The following is a 15,862-nucleotide window of genomic DNA, read 5'->3' on the forward strand; positions in this document are numbered from 1 at the left end:
TTTTTAATATTGCAGAATTCTCTGTATTTAAAATGTCATTCACATTTGATAGTCCCTAAACTTTGATTTTATATACTTTTAAATAAGTACATTGCATAGGAAATGTGTATGTGTGTGTATATATATGACGCATAGTTTCTCAGGTTCTACCTGGCTAGAAAACTGTTCATTAAAATCATTATTTCACAGGAAACCGAATAGTATCAGTTATTCTTTACAGTAAATTCATTTGGATAAATAATTTTGTGCTTTGACTTCCACTTTATCACAGCTTCACAAAAATAACAGCACTGTAGAAATTGCAAGTTACTTTTACAATGCTTAAATGAAATGAAGTACAAAATATTCAAACAACTTTTAACCCAGAGAAGGGTACTACTTTTGGGCAAAGTCATGTTTATTAAAAGAAAGACTTATATTACTTTGTCACTTCAAAGCTGATGATCTCTCCTACACGTGAATGCTTTGCAAGAAAATGCCACTGTTGAATGCCCTTCATTTCCCAGAACATGGACTTGGAAAAATTTTCACAGATAAATGAAAGATCTCATTCAGTAACAGAGATTCTGTGGCAATCAGTGGTAAAACTTCAGCTGGATTTAGGATGTCAGGATCAGGCTCTAGCTGTTTCAGCTTTATAACATTTACGTCACTAAAAGCATATGCTGCTATATTTTTTCCATAAGTAGTATAAATCTGAGAGCAGATTAGGTATTCTTTGCTTTCATCACATTTCTTTGTAAAACATTCCAAGTAACAACACTCACTATAAAAGTGTTGAGTGTCAAACCAAGAAAACCCAATAGAATAAATGAAAATATGAAGTTTTACAGCCATAATGAAGCAGTTTCATGGATTAACCCAATTTTATTTTTGAGCTCTTCGAACAATAAACAGTCTTGTAAGATAGAATTGCCACTGGATGACATAACTACAAGAAAGGATAACATACTTTGGACTGTCTGACAGGTTTGGAAGATTATCTTTTCTAATGTAAACCTCCGGTCAAATCTCAGCAACAGTAAATCTAATAAACTTTACTAAGACCTTTAACTCTTTCTTGTACTTTTGCTTGACTTTAAAATATGTATTTTTTTTTAAAGTTTACATTTCTTTCTTCAAAACATACTTCTAATTTTACAGTTCCTGAGTAACTTCCAGGGATTTATTTGTTATTAATTAGTATAACACATGCTAACCAACATCCCCACCTCAAATTGTCAGAGAATAACATGGAATTTCAGGTGAACATAAGTAGCACAGACGTTCCAGCAAGCACGGTAAATAACCTGCTCTTGAAACAGTGCTGAAACAGTATGTAGATTTGAACATCTCTATTAACTGCAACTTTCTCTGAATTCTCTCAGTAATTCAGATATAGGGCTAAGAATATTTTAACCACAGTCTATGCTGAAGTGGTCAACTTCTCTGCAAAACCTGCCTCATTAAGAGTTAATTAACATTAGCATTAAATGTGTCCATTTACAGTTAAAACCAATTATACTGTCAGAAACTATTATAAAAACATTATGTGTAAAGCTCTTTGCACATACCATATACACAAAGACAGTGACAGGGCAGATTTTTATGTCTATGTAGTAATGTATTTGTAACACTCCAGGAAAAAAAAAAGTATGTGCTTTAATAACCCTTACCTTCCCCTCTGCACCTCCAGCTGGCCTGTCCACCTCCTCCTCCTGTGCTTTCTGCTTTCCACAAGAAGAACTAAGCAAAAGATTAATAAAAGGAGCTTTGCAAAATAAGGCATCTTGCTGGAAATAAGAGTTGGGCACTCTGCACTCCAGTAACCTCCTGCAGTACAAGTGCCCTCGGGTTTACACATTGAATCAACTCTAATTCCAGTGACGTGTGTTCGTCCACGATCAGTGCTAGGAATGCTGCTTCCCCAACGTGATGTTTTCGACAGGCTTTCAGGGGCTTCCCACTCCAAGATTTTCCCTCATCACCGCTTAGTGATTGGCCATTACTCATGAAGTTTGCCTCACCAAACATTTCCACTGGGTCCTAAAGGATATTTACTAAAACCGTTATATAAAAATTCTCAATTCTGCACACTGGCTTTTTGCTCAATCCTCTAATCTGAGGACAGTTCTAGCCTTCTGCCAGACTGTGTAAAAAAGGGCTGTCCCTTTTCATTAGGCTTTCCAGATTTTCTGGTCCTTCACGTGGCATCTTTTTCACCTGGAAACTGCCTGTGACATGTTTCAGACACATATATCATTGTAAAATGTACATACTTTCATGGGTTTATAGCAGTTGAGATTTTATTTTGCAGTTTAGTCTGGCTCTTTATGCTGTTGGAAGATAAAGGATGAGCTATTTCCTTCAAAAAATTATTTACTGTTAACTTTTAAGGAAAATTAAACCCAGTAACCCCCGAAGTACCTACAAATGCAATAGACTCCGTACATAAATCAAGTCACCATTAATATTTATTTTTTCAAACAGCTATTTGCACAATCAGGCATTTTAACTTTTATTTTAAAAGTCTGAAATAAAAATTAAAAGCTACAAAGCAGCTATTTCTTTAATCACAAAGGAAGAGGCTGTTTTCAGAAACCATTTTAAGCTCATTTTGTCACCGCCCATTCAAAGGGCAACACAGACTGCCTCTTTGCAGAAGACGTAGCTGCTTTACTCATAGCCAGTGTGTGGTACAGGTACGAGAGCAACAGTTTGCTTGGTGCAGCAGTGAGGGTCAAGGTAAAGCGAAGCACATTCAGATCAAAACTTCCAGAGGAGCAAGCGGGTCAAAACCCAGCAAAAAGGTCTTTTGGGTCAGACCTCTTCCAGAACTCTCTTCTGTGAGCCCAGGTTTGCAAGACTTGAATAGAACAGGTATTCAAGCAACACAAACTAGGAAACACTGTACTTTTGTTTTAGAGGCTACACGATCTGGAGAGGTTGGGGGGGGGGTTGGTGTGGTGTTTTTTCAGGCATAGTTTAAAAAAAAAAAAAATTCTAATGAAACAAATATGCAAGTTAGGTAAAAACACATCAATTAATATACTGACATCAAAAAGTTCTGCAGCAGAATGTGTAAGCAACTGCTGAACCAGCTGAACAAACTGTATGCTTTTGTCTGAACTTCTTAAGAAAAGTGTTTTTTGATCTTTGTTCCATAGTACCTACAAACAAGATTATCAGCAATCCACAAGAAGTGCTAAAAATAGAGTCAGGTTTTGTTGTTTGTAATTTCCACATTCCCCTTAGACACACAAAGGGCTTTCCTTAATTTAGAAGTTGTTGTAGCTACTTTAATGTTTTAAAACACTAATACCTAATATATTTAACAAAATTTAGGAAAGCTGTATGTAGCTTGATAAATACTTGCCAAGAAACAGGATGACTCACTTAAGTTAGTGCTATCATGTTTGACAGCAACAAAACGAAAGTTAACTAAATCTCATTGTCTTTGAAATAAACATGCTAGAATACATTTAAATCTGAACAATAATACAAGAGGAAAATTATCCCACTGACTGCTTTCTTCTACTTCACTGCAATACTTAAACATTCACATAAAAAACCTCTCAAAACCTTAACACCTGTAGGTCTATTGCTTGTATATGTGACTTCACAGCATTCATGACTATAACCAGTTATTTTTTGAATAAACTAATAATACAGAAAGCCTCTGAGTCCAATATTGATTCTAGGTTTAAAAAACCCATGGAAACAAAAAAAACCCCAAGCCACAAACAAAAAACCCAAAAGGCCATGTGATACTTGAAACATAACCAAAGACTGGTTTGAAACTGTTTATTACTACCAGGGTTTTAATAAATATTTCTCTTAAGCATGTTTATATATATGACAGTTTAAGTATAATAAGGTTTAAATTTTCTTTAGTAAATAAAACCACATATGAAACTTTCAATTCAACACATTATGTATATTTCTGATATAATTAAAAGACAATAGCTCTGGGTAAATAATTATATTACATATTTATAACTATTGCAAGAATAGACATGTTTTATATAATCTTAAAATTTAAAAAAAACACAAGATATACAATTAGAGTATTAGAAGAGGACATTCAAATCTTGCAGAAGATTATCCAATCTTTCTTCCAAAAACTAAAAATCAAAATAATGCAAGTAGTTTTCTGGCCCCTTCTTTCTTCCTCTGCTCCTTTCCCCCTTCCACACACACAAAGCAGCATCACAACCAATTTATATATGTTCCCCCTCTAGAAATGTGTCATGGCAAATAGAAGTGGTTACAAAATGTATTCCCTCTAAATTAAGAGTTCACTGGACACAAACACATAGTAGTGTTTCATTTTATAATCCCTTCTCCAACGTCAAATCTTGTACTAACATAGATAGGGCAATTAATTGCATTTACGTTCCATAAAAAAGTGAATCAACCACTTTTCTTAAATTGTCTTTATCTAGTTGATAGATTACTCACATTGACTCCGCTCCCACATGCCTTAATGTTACTATTCCACTGCACTGTTTCTCCAAGTTTCTAGTGCACCACCAATTAATACTTGTAGTTAAATGTCCAACTTTGCTTTTCTTACAAGTAATGTAACTGTAGGTACATTAACATTCATAAGGATTTAAGCGTAAATACAAAAAGTAATCTTTGTAAACAGTTCTCATGTCATACCCAATACAGAATGTTCAATGAAGCATTCAAGTCACTGCTGTTACGACAACCAACCTTATAACTCAAATATATACTCATTAGCCAAATATATTCTACGAAATATAAGAACTGCCAATGCAAAAGTCAGAAGGACAATCAAAACAGTTGATCCAGTGTGGTTCGTGTTGACTCTTGGTTGCTGTACCCGATTAAATTCAGTTGAAGATGGAGCCCGTCTCTGACTCTGCTGCTGGGCACGGCGCTGCCGAGGACTCATAGACGTGTTAGTGGACACGGGTGGAGCATGCTCTTGACTGGCCACTGCACTGCTACTCTGAGTTTCAGACTAAAAAGGAAAGATGGAGCATCGTGAGGCAAGACCATGCGTAAAACTAGCACATAATAAAATCATTAGGAGTAAAATGTACTCTTCAGATAATTGTTCATACCTGAAATCCTGATAATACATGTCACTAGTAATTATGAAATTGTTATAGCCATCATTTTTGTCCATACGCTATCTTAAGAAGTCTATTTCAAACTGCAAATTAGCTGTTCTAAGGACAAGAGAAGTCTGAGAAACAATATTTGAATTCTAGATTGGTTCCAAATCAAGAGATTTCAAATATCTTTGTCTAGGATTTGCTTAATTCTTTGCAGTTCAAGATATCTTTAATAATCCTCCAGACAGTTAAGTCTCTGAGGATTTGTAATGTTACCTATACTGAAGGGGAAACAAGTTGGGGAGGGCAAGAAAGGAAGGAGTCCTGAGAACTAAGTAAGCAATCCTGCACTGCTTCCTGTGGACAGCTGGGCCTAAAAGTCTGTTCTCAGCACCCCCACCTACACTGAAAAATAAATATTAAAAATCCTGAACACAAAACACCTAAGTGATTCCAGCACGAATCACTGAGCACTGTACTTATGCATGCACATACCTATTGCCCTCTACTGGTCAAATGTTGGTCTACCGCTATATGCAGTAAGAAAATAAACATTGGCAATTGATGTTCCAGCTCAGGAGAGTATTATTCTAAAGAAAATAATTTTTCCGTTTGTAAGATTGAAACTATGGGTTCTGATATTCCACTGGCCTAATCCTGCTTGCAATACTAAAAGGCTCAAACTTCCAACGTTTTAATATTAAAAACAGTGACTTAGCAGTTGAGAGAAGTAAGCATATTGACAAGGTTCAATTTTAAAGTGTTTTAAAAAAAAAGTAGCTCTGAGAAGTAGCTTTGAAGGTCTTTTCACTTCTCACAACAGTTTGCAGGTATTCCCACTGAAAGCAACCTGCCACTATTTTCCAGATCTAGCTTTCTCCCTCCTCCTTTCTTCTGAAAGATTATCATTACAGCAGGTAAAACTAGAATTCTGGACATTTTATATTTGCTTCTAAGCAAAAGGCTTTTAATGAACACAATATCCACAACACTAAGCACTGTTTCGGCCAGCTACTATACCCACAAACGATATCCTCTCCACACGGCCAGGTAGGGAATGTCCTCAACTGTGTATCAGGTCTGACGATCCACAAGACAGTAAGTAGCACTTGGTCCTGTGACTCTGGCCACATACTCTGCATGTAGGAGAAGAATTTCAAATTTTCACCTAGTTAGCGATTTGACTAGTCCAGGAAGAGATCCTCCTTTCCTACCTCCTCCTCGTTAGTATTTCCCACTGTTTATTATCAGCAAGGAAGTACTGATGTAATTACTCATCACAGGTTCCTTGCCTAAGCAAGAAAGCAGCTTGAAAAATATTTTTAAAAGATTTCTTTTATCAGCAGAGACAGCCAAGAACATGAGCAGCTTGCCATGATTTCCACAACAGTGCAGAAGAAAGTAATTCTGCTTCATACTGAGCCCACATGAAAGCTCCTCATGTCAAGGAAAATGAAGACTTAGGGAAGCCGAGCCACTGAAAAATTAAGTTTCTACATTCATCTACACTCTCATCTTTCACAAGAGGAGAGAAGGAGAAGTGAATTCAGGAAGAAAGAACTGCAAATTCAGAAGGCAAACTGTTGCTCTTCTTAAAGTAGTTTTCAATAAAGGAATTTAAAAACTAAGTCTAGAAATATTCCTGATCCTTCATACTTACTAACAACAGTAACTAGCACTGGCTATCACACACGGGTTTCCTCTCAACGCTGCAAATTTTTAATTTAAACATAAACCAGAAAGGTCCTGTTCTGAATGAGACAACATGCCATACACTGACATGAACAGAGCTTTGATTCAAGAGAAACCTTGCTAACAATTGCAAAGCTTTAAATTATTTTTTGGAGGAAATTATATAGACGCATCAGGGCAGCAAAAGACTGACTGCTTAATCCAAAACTAAGCTAACCCACTGCCTTGGGATTCCCAACATAATCAATGACCAAGTATCAGCAGACATGCAGAAGCAAGTTAGAGAAGGAGTGATCATTACCTGATATAAATTTGGGTCCAGATGCTATTGTATCTTAAATAATATATACATCTAGATAAAGATTTTTGTGTTTGAAGATTTAATTGTTAAGAATCCCAAAAATGGCACATCGACTGTATTATAAATTAAATAAATCACAATCTTCTTGTCTTCACTTACAATAAGTTTTTAAATTCTCCTTAAGCAAAAATGTCAAGACTTTTAGACTAAATGCAACACTTTACATGACCCAATATCTATACAATTTTAAGTAATCTTCTGCCAAACCATACTGGAAATGTTGGGGATCAGGGTTTAATAGATTAAAAATTAAAATATTTAAAAAGAGTTACATTGTAGCCACCTTTAGCATCTGATCTTTACAGTCTTTGAACATGAACTTCATGTGTCATATTATTTCTGAAGCTTCTGAAACTGTTAGGACTGGTAGAAAACTTTGAGTTTGATAAATAAGGCTAGTTTAGTAAAATGTACATATATTAGAATTAACAAAAATTTCTATTGTATAACAAAATGCATGTAAGGAAATCTACACTATGTTCGGTCTACTGAAGAATAGTATCATTCACTTATGTCTCCAGGCCGATATTTTTAAAAATTTTTATCAGATGGGATGTTTTAAAAATATAGCAAACTCTAGGAACTCAGAACCATGTAACTCCTCTGGGTTACTGAAGCCTCCTTCATTTATATTCATGATCTCAGAGAGACAGAGACATAAGAAGATAAACGGATAGGTGAAATACTTGCTTGTCTATGTAACTTCCAACTGAAGAGCAGTTGAAGCTTGACACAGCATGGCTTAAAGGCTAATAAGAAATGTCTGGTTTTTAATGGATCAAAGTCAGACCAAGTACTCTTGATTGCCAAGACATTTAAAATTGTTGCTGCAGTATTACAAAACTTAAGACACCACTTAATAGTGATAAAAGGAAACACTTTTTACCAATATATCATTCAGAATGTATGATTAAAAAGAAGGGCTTCTATAAGTCTCACAAACATAGCCCCATTTCCTCACAGAAACCTTCCTCATCAGTTCAAGATTAGTTGACTTCTGTTGCACTGTTTATTTCATCGCTCCTCATTATAATGCTTCATGCAGCCAGTATATTAGTGCAGGACACTACTATAATAAATTGTTTAGTAACAGGTGTACTGAAGGTTTAATGTATTCCCAGGTTACCAGAAAAAAGTTTAACCACAGATTTTAGCTTCTCACTTTGTAATTCTTATCAACTTTATTCATCAACTATAAGTACCAAGGTGGGACATCATTCCACATCAATACACTAAGTGTAGGTTACTACAGGTGTGGTAGTAGCTCAGACTCCCATAATAGCCCATGTAGGTTTAGTCAGTGCACTCAGGGGGACAGATAGAGCAAGGCAGCCTACCAGCCTCTGCTTCTCAGTGGGCTGCAGGGCTCTCTAGCTTCCACTCATTAGTCCCACAGACTGTGATGGGAGTTCAGGTACCAACATTTAGATGACCACTGGCATAACAGATGACTTAATCTGGACCTGAGTCCTACCTGAGTATCTACAATATATTCATTGGCATAAACTTCAAGTTCACAACATCAATTTTTTCTACAATAGCCTTTAATTAAACAAACATTTGTAACACAGGTGGTAAACATTTTATCCAAGAGAAAAAAAAAAGTTTTGATGTTGCCCACATCTAACACTTACAACTTAGTAAGGTAGAATTAGGTCTTCACACAAAAAAACTAACCCAACAAATTGATTTTACACATGCAAGAAGCCTAGCTGAGGAGAAAGGGTATGGATTTTGCATGAATAAGCCAATTGCAGATCAAGGCATCTGGACCCCTACTTTGAGAAGATTTCTATCAACTTTCACAGAAATAGCAAGCTCCAATTCTTTAAAATAGTCCTTCCTGCCAGACATTTCTTTCTTCCACCGTGTGACTCTATGTTTTCACTCCCCAATGGCTCCAGAAAATTCCTAACGCTCAAAATGTGCCAGATCAGAAACACTGGTATTGCTTCAAACTCAAACTAACAATCATGAGTGTGACAGTCTGATCCCTTAAAACATAAATCCACTTTTCATCATTTACAGTTTATCGCATATAAATATTTTTACATACATTTATATGTTTAAAGGTCTCATTTCACATGGTACTGTTCTGCTGAAAATTAATAATTAAATCAGCATAACTGATTAAAACAAATTTCTTAGAAATGGGATTAATAAAAAAATCACTCTTTTTCCTCAAGAAAATGCTAGCTAGCACTGGCTTGGTATTTTGGCTAGTTCTACTATATTAGCCAGCATTTGTAGTATAAAGAATAAAATAAAATGGTTTATTAAATCCAATCTGGAAAAAAAACTTATTGTGGGGAAACATGTATGCTATTAGCATGTTTATATTTCTACATAGCTTGAAAACATGCTGCAAACGCGCAACAGATGGTCTGACGTTATCTGACGTTCTGGTTTTTTTAACCGATCTTCAGCCCCATCCTCTCCAAAAAAGACAGCTTAGCTGGGATTTGCCTGCAATTTATCAGTGAATTTAGACTGCATTTGTCACAGTCATAACAGCAGCTGCCTTGGCCCATCACCAGGCCTCGGTCACTTACTTCCAAAACTATTATGCAAGCCCTACACCTCACAGATATTAAAACCTAAATGTCATACTTCAAATGGTAAGAATATTTTAGTCAGATTTACTTATGTGGTTACAAAACCCAGAAAGTTATTCTTAATTAATATTTAAAAGCTACAAATTATCACTGAAACATTTTTTGCCTCTGGCTAATAATTCTATTGCAAAAACCTGTGATATATTATGCACATGGTAAACGGTACTGCTTCAGACACCATAATATTTTAATGAACTGTTAACCCATATATTAAAGGAACTATTGGGAACAAGAATTGCTAAAAGAGCATTATTTATTGTTTCTAAGAGAAGAATGAGAGCAAAGGGACCGCTATTTCTAAAAGTGATTCAGCATACTATTTGCTAAAGTTTACACATAGATTTTATATAAAAGTATACGGAAGTCCTAGAAGAAATGTGTGAACTACATACTCTCAATGAAGCCTCCAGTCAGCTTAATAGTACTGATCTCACATTCAGACTATGCCTGTACTTGCACTGATGAAGCTCAAAGACAGACCATACCGTTGCACTTGTTGGATCCTGGAATGCTCTAGCTGCACCATCCTGCTGGGGCTCACGTGAAGCAGCAGAGTGGTTTAATCCTGACAGGTTTGAGGGTCCAGAATCTGACTTCCTGGATGTATTGACTTCTGCCTACAAGGAGTACATATGTATGTTTCAGAGAGAGATCAAAATTGCTCCAGAAAGATTTAGCTTATTTTGGAATGTGTATTTTAATGTATGGAGAACACAAGAATGACTGAAATGTAATAATCAAGTATGCCAACTGCATTTCAGTTACACACCACCAGGTTTAAGAAATTCTCATTCTTTAGAAATAAGGCTATAGATGTACAAACATCGGTTTAGAAATCAATTTTGTTTGCACATAACAACAGGTGTAAAATTCAAAAAATGCACAGATGTATAGAGCAAAACCCAAAATTCTTTAGAAAATCCAGGACAATATTATGCCAGAAATAACACCATTTTTAAAAACTTTTGTTTCCCATGTCCTTACATGTATGCTGACTACTGCTGTTACAAGTGAACTAATACAGCCTGTTTCTTAGCAAGTCTAACTAGCCTCCAGTAAGTGCTAATTTAATGTGGCTATACTGGTTCCACTATCAAAGCTGCCTCACAGCCAGAGTGGGCCTATATGCATGGCACTACACTGTGTCAAGCATGTGTACCTCAGTTTCCAGTATCTAAATTTCAGCACAAGCAGAGCAAAAATAAAAATACAAGTCTTAACAATATTGCTTTTGTACACATTTATAAAATGTATAATAAGCATCAATTCCCAGAATTTAGGTTTCATGTTTTTGGAAATTTCAGACAAGAGATCAGTAGTCACATACAGAGACCATGAACAAACCTCTTGTTTAGTCAGATTTACTTATGTGGTTACTATGCCTGCAACAATACCTTGGGGATGGAGAAGGACATAACATCATAGTCCTGAACTGAAACACTCTAATTTATAGATATTAAAAAAAAAAAAAAAAGCCACGACTAGATCAATTTTTATCAGCAAGTCATCTCCCACATCATGTGTCTAGATGTCAATTTATTATAAAGATGACAATTCCAAATCTAATACCTGTCTTGAAATGCAGATATAAGTAGTGGTAGTAGTAGTAAGAAATACAAACAGTAAGTAGTAAGAAACCAACCAGTTATGGTGATAACAAGCTGGTAAGATCACAAGACAATAATATTCTGTCATGGTACTATTTTGTGTGATGAAATTAAATTCCATTTCTTGATGTATATTATCTCATTATCTCAGCAGAATTTGAAAAAATATGTCACTGAAAGAACGTGAAGGTTAATTTAAGGTTTAAAAATACTTAGAATCTGACAACGTTGCTTCCTTTTTGCACTCGACTATTATGAACTCTGATATTAGACAGGACAAGTTATGACTCAAATATAGACCAGCAAAAAACCAACACAAGATTAATTTAAGATGGAATGCACCCCTAGATGTCACCTGGTCCAACTCCCTCCTCAAAGTAGAGTCACATTCCATCAAGTTTTGAGCATTATCAAAGCTGGACATTCCACAGCCTCTCTGGGTAGCCTGCTCCAGCATTTGATAACTTGCTGGGTGAATATTCCTTTCCCATATCCAGTTGTAAGTTCCTTCCCTGGAATCTGTGACCACTGCTTTTCATACTTCTGCTTTTTCTAAGAAGAGCTCATTTCATCTTTATTGTTAATCTCTATAAAGCACATACACTACAAAATGTGCATTTATTTTAGTTTATGAAAGTACTAAGTCTAATATGCTAGACTGAAGTCAGACTAACGTTCAAAACAATAAAGCACTTGAAAGTTCGCTAAACTGGAATATCTTTTTTGTCGCCCAGTTTCTCTTTTCTCCAACCCCTATCTCTGCTTCCAGAGAAGCTGGAGAGAAAACAGGTATCAAGGAAAGAAGATCAACACAGTTAAACGTAATAATGAGGGTGAGTGAAAAATTTTTTACTGCAAAATGTGCCTTGTGATGGCAACATGTGGATAAACCATACTGTTTTACAGTAATGCATATGCATTCATCTTTTCTTTTTTTCTTTAAGGTGGAATGGAATTTATGGTATATAGCACCTCAAATGCACGAAACAATTTGCAAGTCCTTGTGAAGATGATTAAAAAAATGTAATTATCTATTAAAACAGACAGGAACAAAGGTGAAGGGTCACAGAAGCAGGAAAACTGTAATGAGGAAATGTGGTTTGCTATTTTTTCTCCTGAATTTCATATTCCTTTCTCAATACCACACATGTGGGGTTTTTTTAAAGTTACCCTTTTGCTTAAGGCTGGTATGAAATAACTTCTCATAATCCCAGGATCATCTAGAAGAAGTTAGGAAAACTCTTCTTTAAGGATCAAGATAATGCAGATTGCTTGTATGCTTGCTAGTAGAGAGGCTCTCTCGAACAATACACTCAATCAGCAACCTGATGTTAAATCTTACCCCATAAATTGACATAGAATAGATCCAAAAGATTAAAAACTTTTGTACTCCTTGCTAGTAATTCATACTATTAGTTTACTACAAACACATCAATCTAATGCCTCATCTTAACATCAATCAAACAGAAAGTCAAGCAAAGCAGAGAAGCAGAAAGATTAAAAAAATGCAATCCCTAAAATTTGATTTAAGGAAGGGACAAAAGGTGCAACCAGAGGACAGAACTGTTTTACCTTGTAAAAAAACCCATAATGGATTGCAAAAGGCTGTAGAAACCTGATGCTTTTGTTCATTTTTCCCTTACTGAGTGCTTGTTCTTAAGAGGTGGAGTTAAGTATGTGGATACGTGAACACAATAATATTCTTTAGAGACTGATGTCCCTAAGTCTTTCAATTTAAAACAAAATGTATGAAATGTAAGTTGTGTTCTTTGGAAAAAAAAAAAATATATACTCTGATATTTGTAGAATTTCTGTGATGAAGATTATCAGTTCTTAATTAAAAATTAATCCTACACTTTTTAACCCTTACATATTGTAAAAAAGCCACAAGCAGGCAGTCCATTGCTTCTCCAAATAGCTCATCTTTAAAACTTGGTCCCTGTATCTCCTCATCTTTGTAAAATATTTTGAGATGTTTTTATCATAAGCGTTATGACACACAGACCCAACCATGTCAACATGTCTAGATGCGAGATCACACAGGAATACGCAGGTCCTGCAAAACTGACAGTAGTGCTCAGTAGAAGGCAATCTTTACCCTCACAGCACACAAAAAAAAATAGTCTTTAGGACAGTGTTAGCAGAACACTGGTGAGAAAAGGGGACATACTAGCACCCCTGACCTTGTGAGGATATATTCTGCACTAATGGTACACTGTCATAATGTATTTCACTGTAGTTCCCTGCCCTCATACACAGCAGTCTTCCTTAGTGGCTGATTTAAGAGTTTAGTGGAAAACCCAGTGAAAATCAACACTGCATGCAAGACATGCAATTTTCTAAGGCACATATTTGGCTAAACAAACCTTACTTTCACCGAAACGCAAGCTAGAGAACACATTTTGGGGTAACAGGAACTTCCATTCCAGAGTTCAACTTTCAGTATCTTCCACTGCAGAGTAGTTCAAAAGAATTTGCAACCATTTTTCAGTAGGAATATGTTTTATTCCTTCCATAAGCCAAAAGGAGGAAAAAAAAAAATCACAAAGGAAAAAAAATTTAGGTTAGCTTTGCCCAAACTTTCCTAACACTTTTATGATAAGACTTAATTCTGAAGAACTTATTCAAGTTATTAGTGACTGAAAACATGGAAGTAAAAGCAACATAGTTAGGCAGTTCTTACCACAGTGCTCACCATTTAAATTAAAACTAATCAATCAGTGCTTGAGATGCACAATTTATTAACTGGCACATTGCAAGAGATCCACTCCTTCTCTTTCAGACTGTGCTAAAAAAACAGGTTTCTATGTAGTGACTGATAAGGGTTTATGAAATGGTGAATATTTCTGCAATTTACAAGTTTTTCCTCAAATTTTTTTTTTTTTTTTTAAATTCCATACAACAGAGATAAAATTTTAAACGGTGACTTCACCTTGAAGCTAATTTGTCTGGCAAGTTCTTTAGCTTCCTTGTCTGCCTGGCTTGACCCGCTTCCGGATGTTAGTGGTAAGAGGGCTGTCTTCATAGATGTGCCGCACATTTCACAACAGAAGTCTTGTGACCTGGCCACAAATGACATAGCTCAGAATAGCACGTTCTTATAATGTTCTTGTGATTAAACGAACTAGTTGCAAAACAACCCACAGAAAGACAAGTGGTGTCAAGACCAGTGGCTTAAAAGTACTTCCCCCTACCCCAAATCATACCATCTTGAAAAAATATGTTGAGAATTATCTGTACTATGAATAAATATTCTTTCGTGTAATTTAGGAAAATATTAACAACTGACTTGCATGTTGCTATTATCTACACTTTGTTAATAATTTTCTACCATTTTAAAACTTACTTTATATCTGCAGCAAATTAAAACTGTAAATTATAAAGATCTATTATTACAAAAATTAAATTGGACCCAGAAGCTTGCACCTCAAATCCAGGAATTTCAGTTTCTGCAAGAGCATTACTTTTCCTGTTTGGCACACATAATTTGTCTATGGGGCACACTGCAGGCAGCTCTCCAAGCCCATGGGAAACCACAGAGCTTTGATAGTACAGTATCAAGACCAACCCACTAAGCCCTACCCCTCAGCAGGGTTTATTAGCTTGGACTCAGCGCCATGCTAACAGGAAAGTTGTAGCTTCTGACTGGCTCAGAGTACAGGCAGAATAAGCTCACATCTGCTTGTAAAATAAGGTACTAATTACAATTTGAAATACAGTAACTTGGCTTCTAAAATAGGGAAATGGTCTTTCAATTCAAGTACCTTCTTCTCCCCAGATGGGAAAAGGAGAAAGACCAAAAAAACCCCACAGGTGTAAGATTTCATTTAAGGATAATCACAGAGTAGTTGAGGTTGGGAGGGACCTCTGGAGATCATTTAGTTCAGTCTCCTTGATAGTTCAGTTTGAGGAGTTCCATCTCCTCAAAGCAGGGTCAAGCAGAGCACATTGCACAGGTCTGTTTCCAGTCACATTTTTAATACTTCCAAGGATAAAGACTCCACCACTCCTCTGGGCAACCTGTGCTAGTTGTTTGACCATATTCACAGTAAAAAAGTGTTTTCTTGCATTCAGATTGAACTTTATGGGTTTCAGTTCATGCCCGTTGACATTTATCTTGTCACTGGACGACACTGAGAAGAGCCTAGCTCTGTGTTCTTTACGCCCTCCTTTCAGATATTTGTACATGTGGATAAGATCCCCTGAGCCTGCTCTTCTCCAGGCTGAACACTCCCAGCTCTCTTAGCCTCTCCTTGTGTGAAACAGCCCCTCAACCACCTTTGTGGCATTGCACTGGATTTTCTCCAGTAAATCAGTATCTTTCTTGTAACCTGACCTGGACACAGCCCCAACCTGGCCCCAACACTCCAGATGTCTCACGAGTGCTAAGTACAGAGGAAGGATCACTTCCCTCTACCTGCTGGCAATGTTCTTCCTAAGGCAGTCCAGGAAACCACTGGACTTCTTTGCTGCAAGGGCACGTTGATGCTTCATAATCAGCTTGGTGTCCACCAGGACCCC

General features: G+C 36.2%; 2 protein-coding genes across 3 annotated transcripts in view; both read right to left on the reverse strand.

Annotated features, from left to right (window-relative positions):
- LOC141968337 (gamma-aminobutyric acid receptor subunit rho-2-like) overlaps positions 1-2,088 on the reverse strand; it is a 42,593-nt gene extending 40,505 nt beyond the window's left edge. The window contains exon 1 of the mRNA XM_074922920.1: positions 1,656-2,088. Coding sequence (XP_074779021.1) covers positions 1,656-1,843 — 188 coding nt within the window. The 5' untranslated portion in view covers positions 1,844-2,088. The remainder of the gene's footprint in view (positions 1-1,655) is intronic.
- A 1,813-nt stretch (positions 2,089-3,901) lies between these two features.
- The window catches only part of UBE2J1 (ubiquitin conjugating enzyme E2 J1), a 31,752-nt gene continuing 19,791 nt past the window's right edge, over positions 3,902-15,862 (reverse strand). Inside the window, exons 6-9 of one of the 2 annotated variants that reach the window (XM_074896026.1) lie at positions 14,274-14,403; positions 10,220-10,351; positions 6,091-6,202; positions 4,835-4,969 (exon numbers count right to left, since the gene is read on the reverse strand). In XM_074896026.1, the coding sequence (XP_074752127.1) occupies positions 4,965-4,969; positions 6,091-6,202; positions 10,220-10,351; positions 14,274-14,403 (379 nt within the window). In that variant the 3' untranslated portion in view covers positions 4,835-4,964. Of the gene's footprint in view, positions 4,970-6,090; positions 6,203-10,219; positions 10,352-14,273; positions 14,404-15,862 lie in introns of both variants that reach the window. The other variant, XM_074896025.1, reaches the window with a different exon arrangement.

Source organism: Athene noctua, chromosome 1 (genome assembly GCF_965140245.1).
Source record: "Athene noctua chromosome 1, bAthNoc1.hap1.1, whole genome shotgun sequence".
In the NCBI taxonomy this organism is placed as follows: Eukaryota; Metazoa; Chordata; class Aves; order Strigiformes; family Strigidae; genus Athene; species Athene noctua.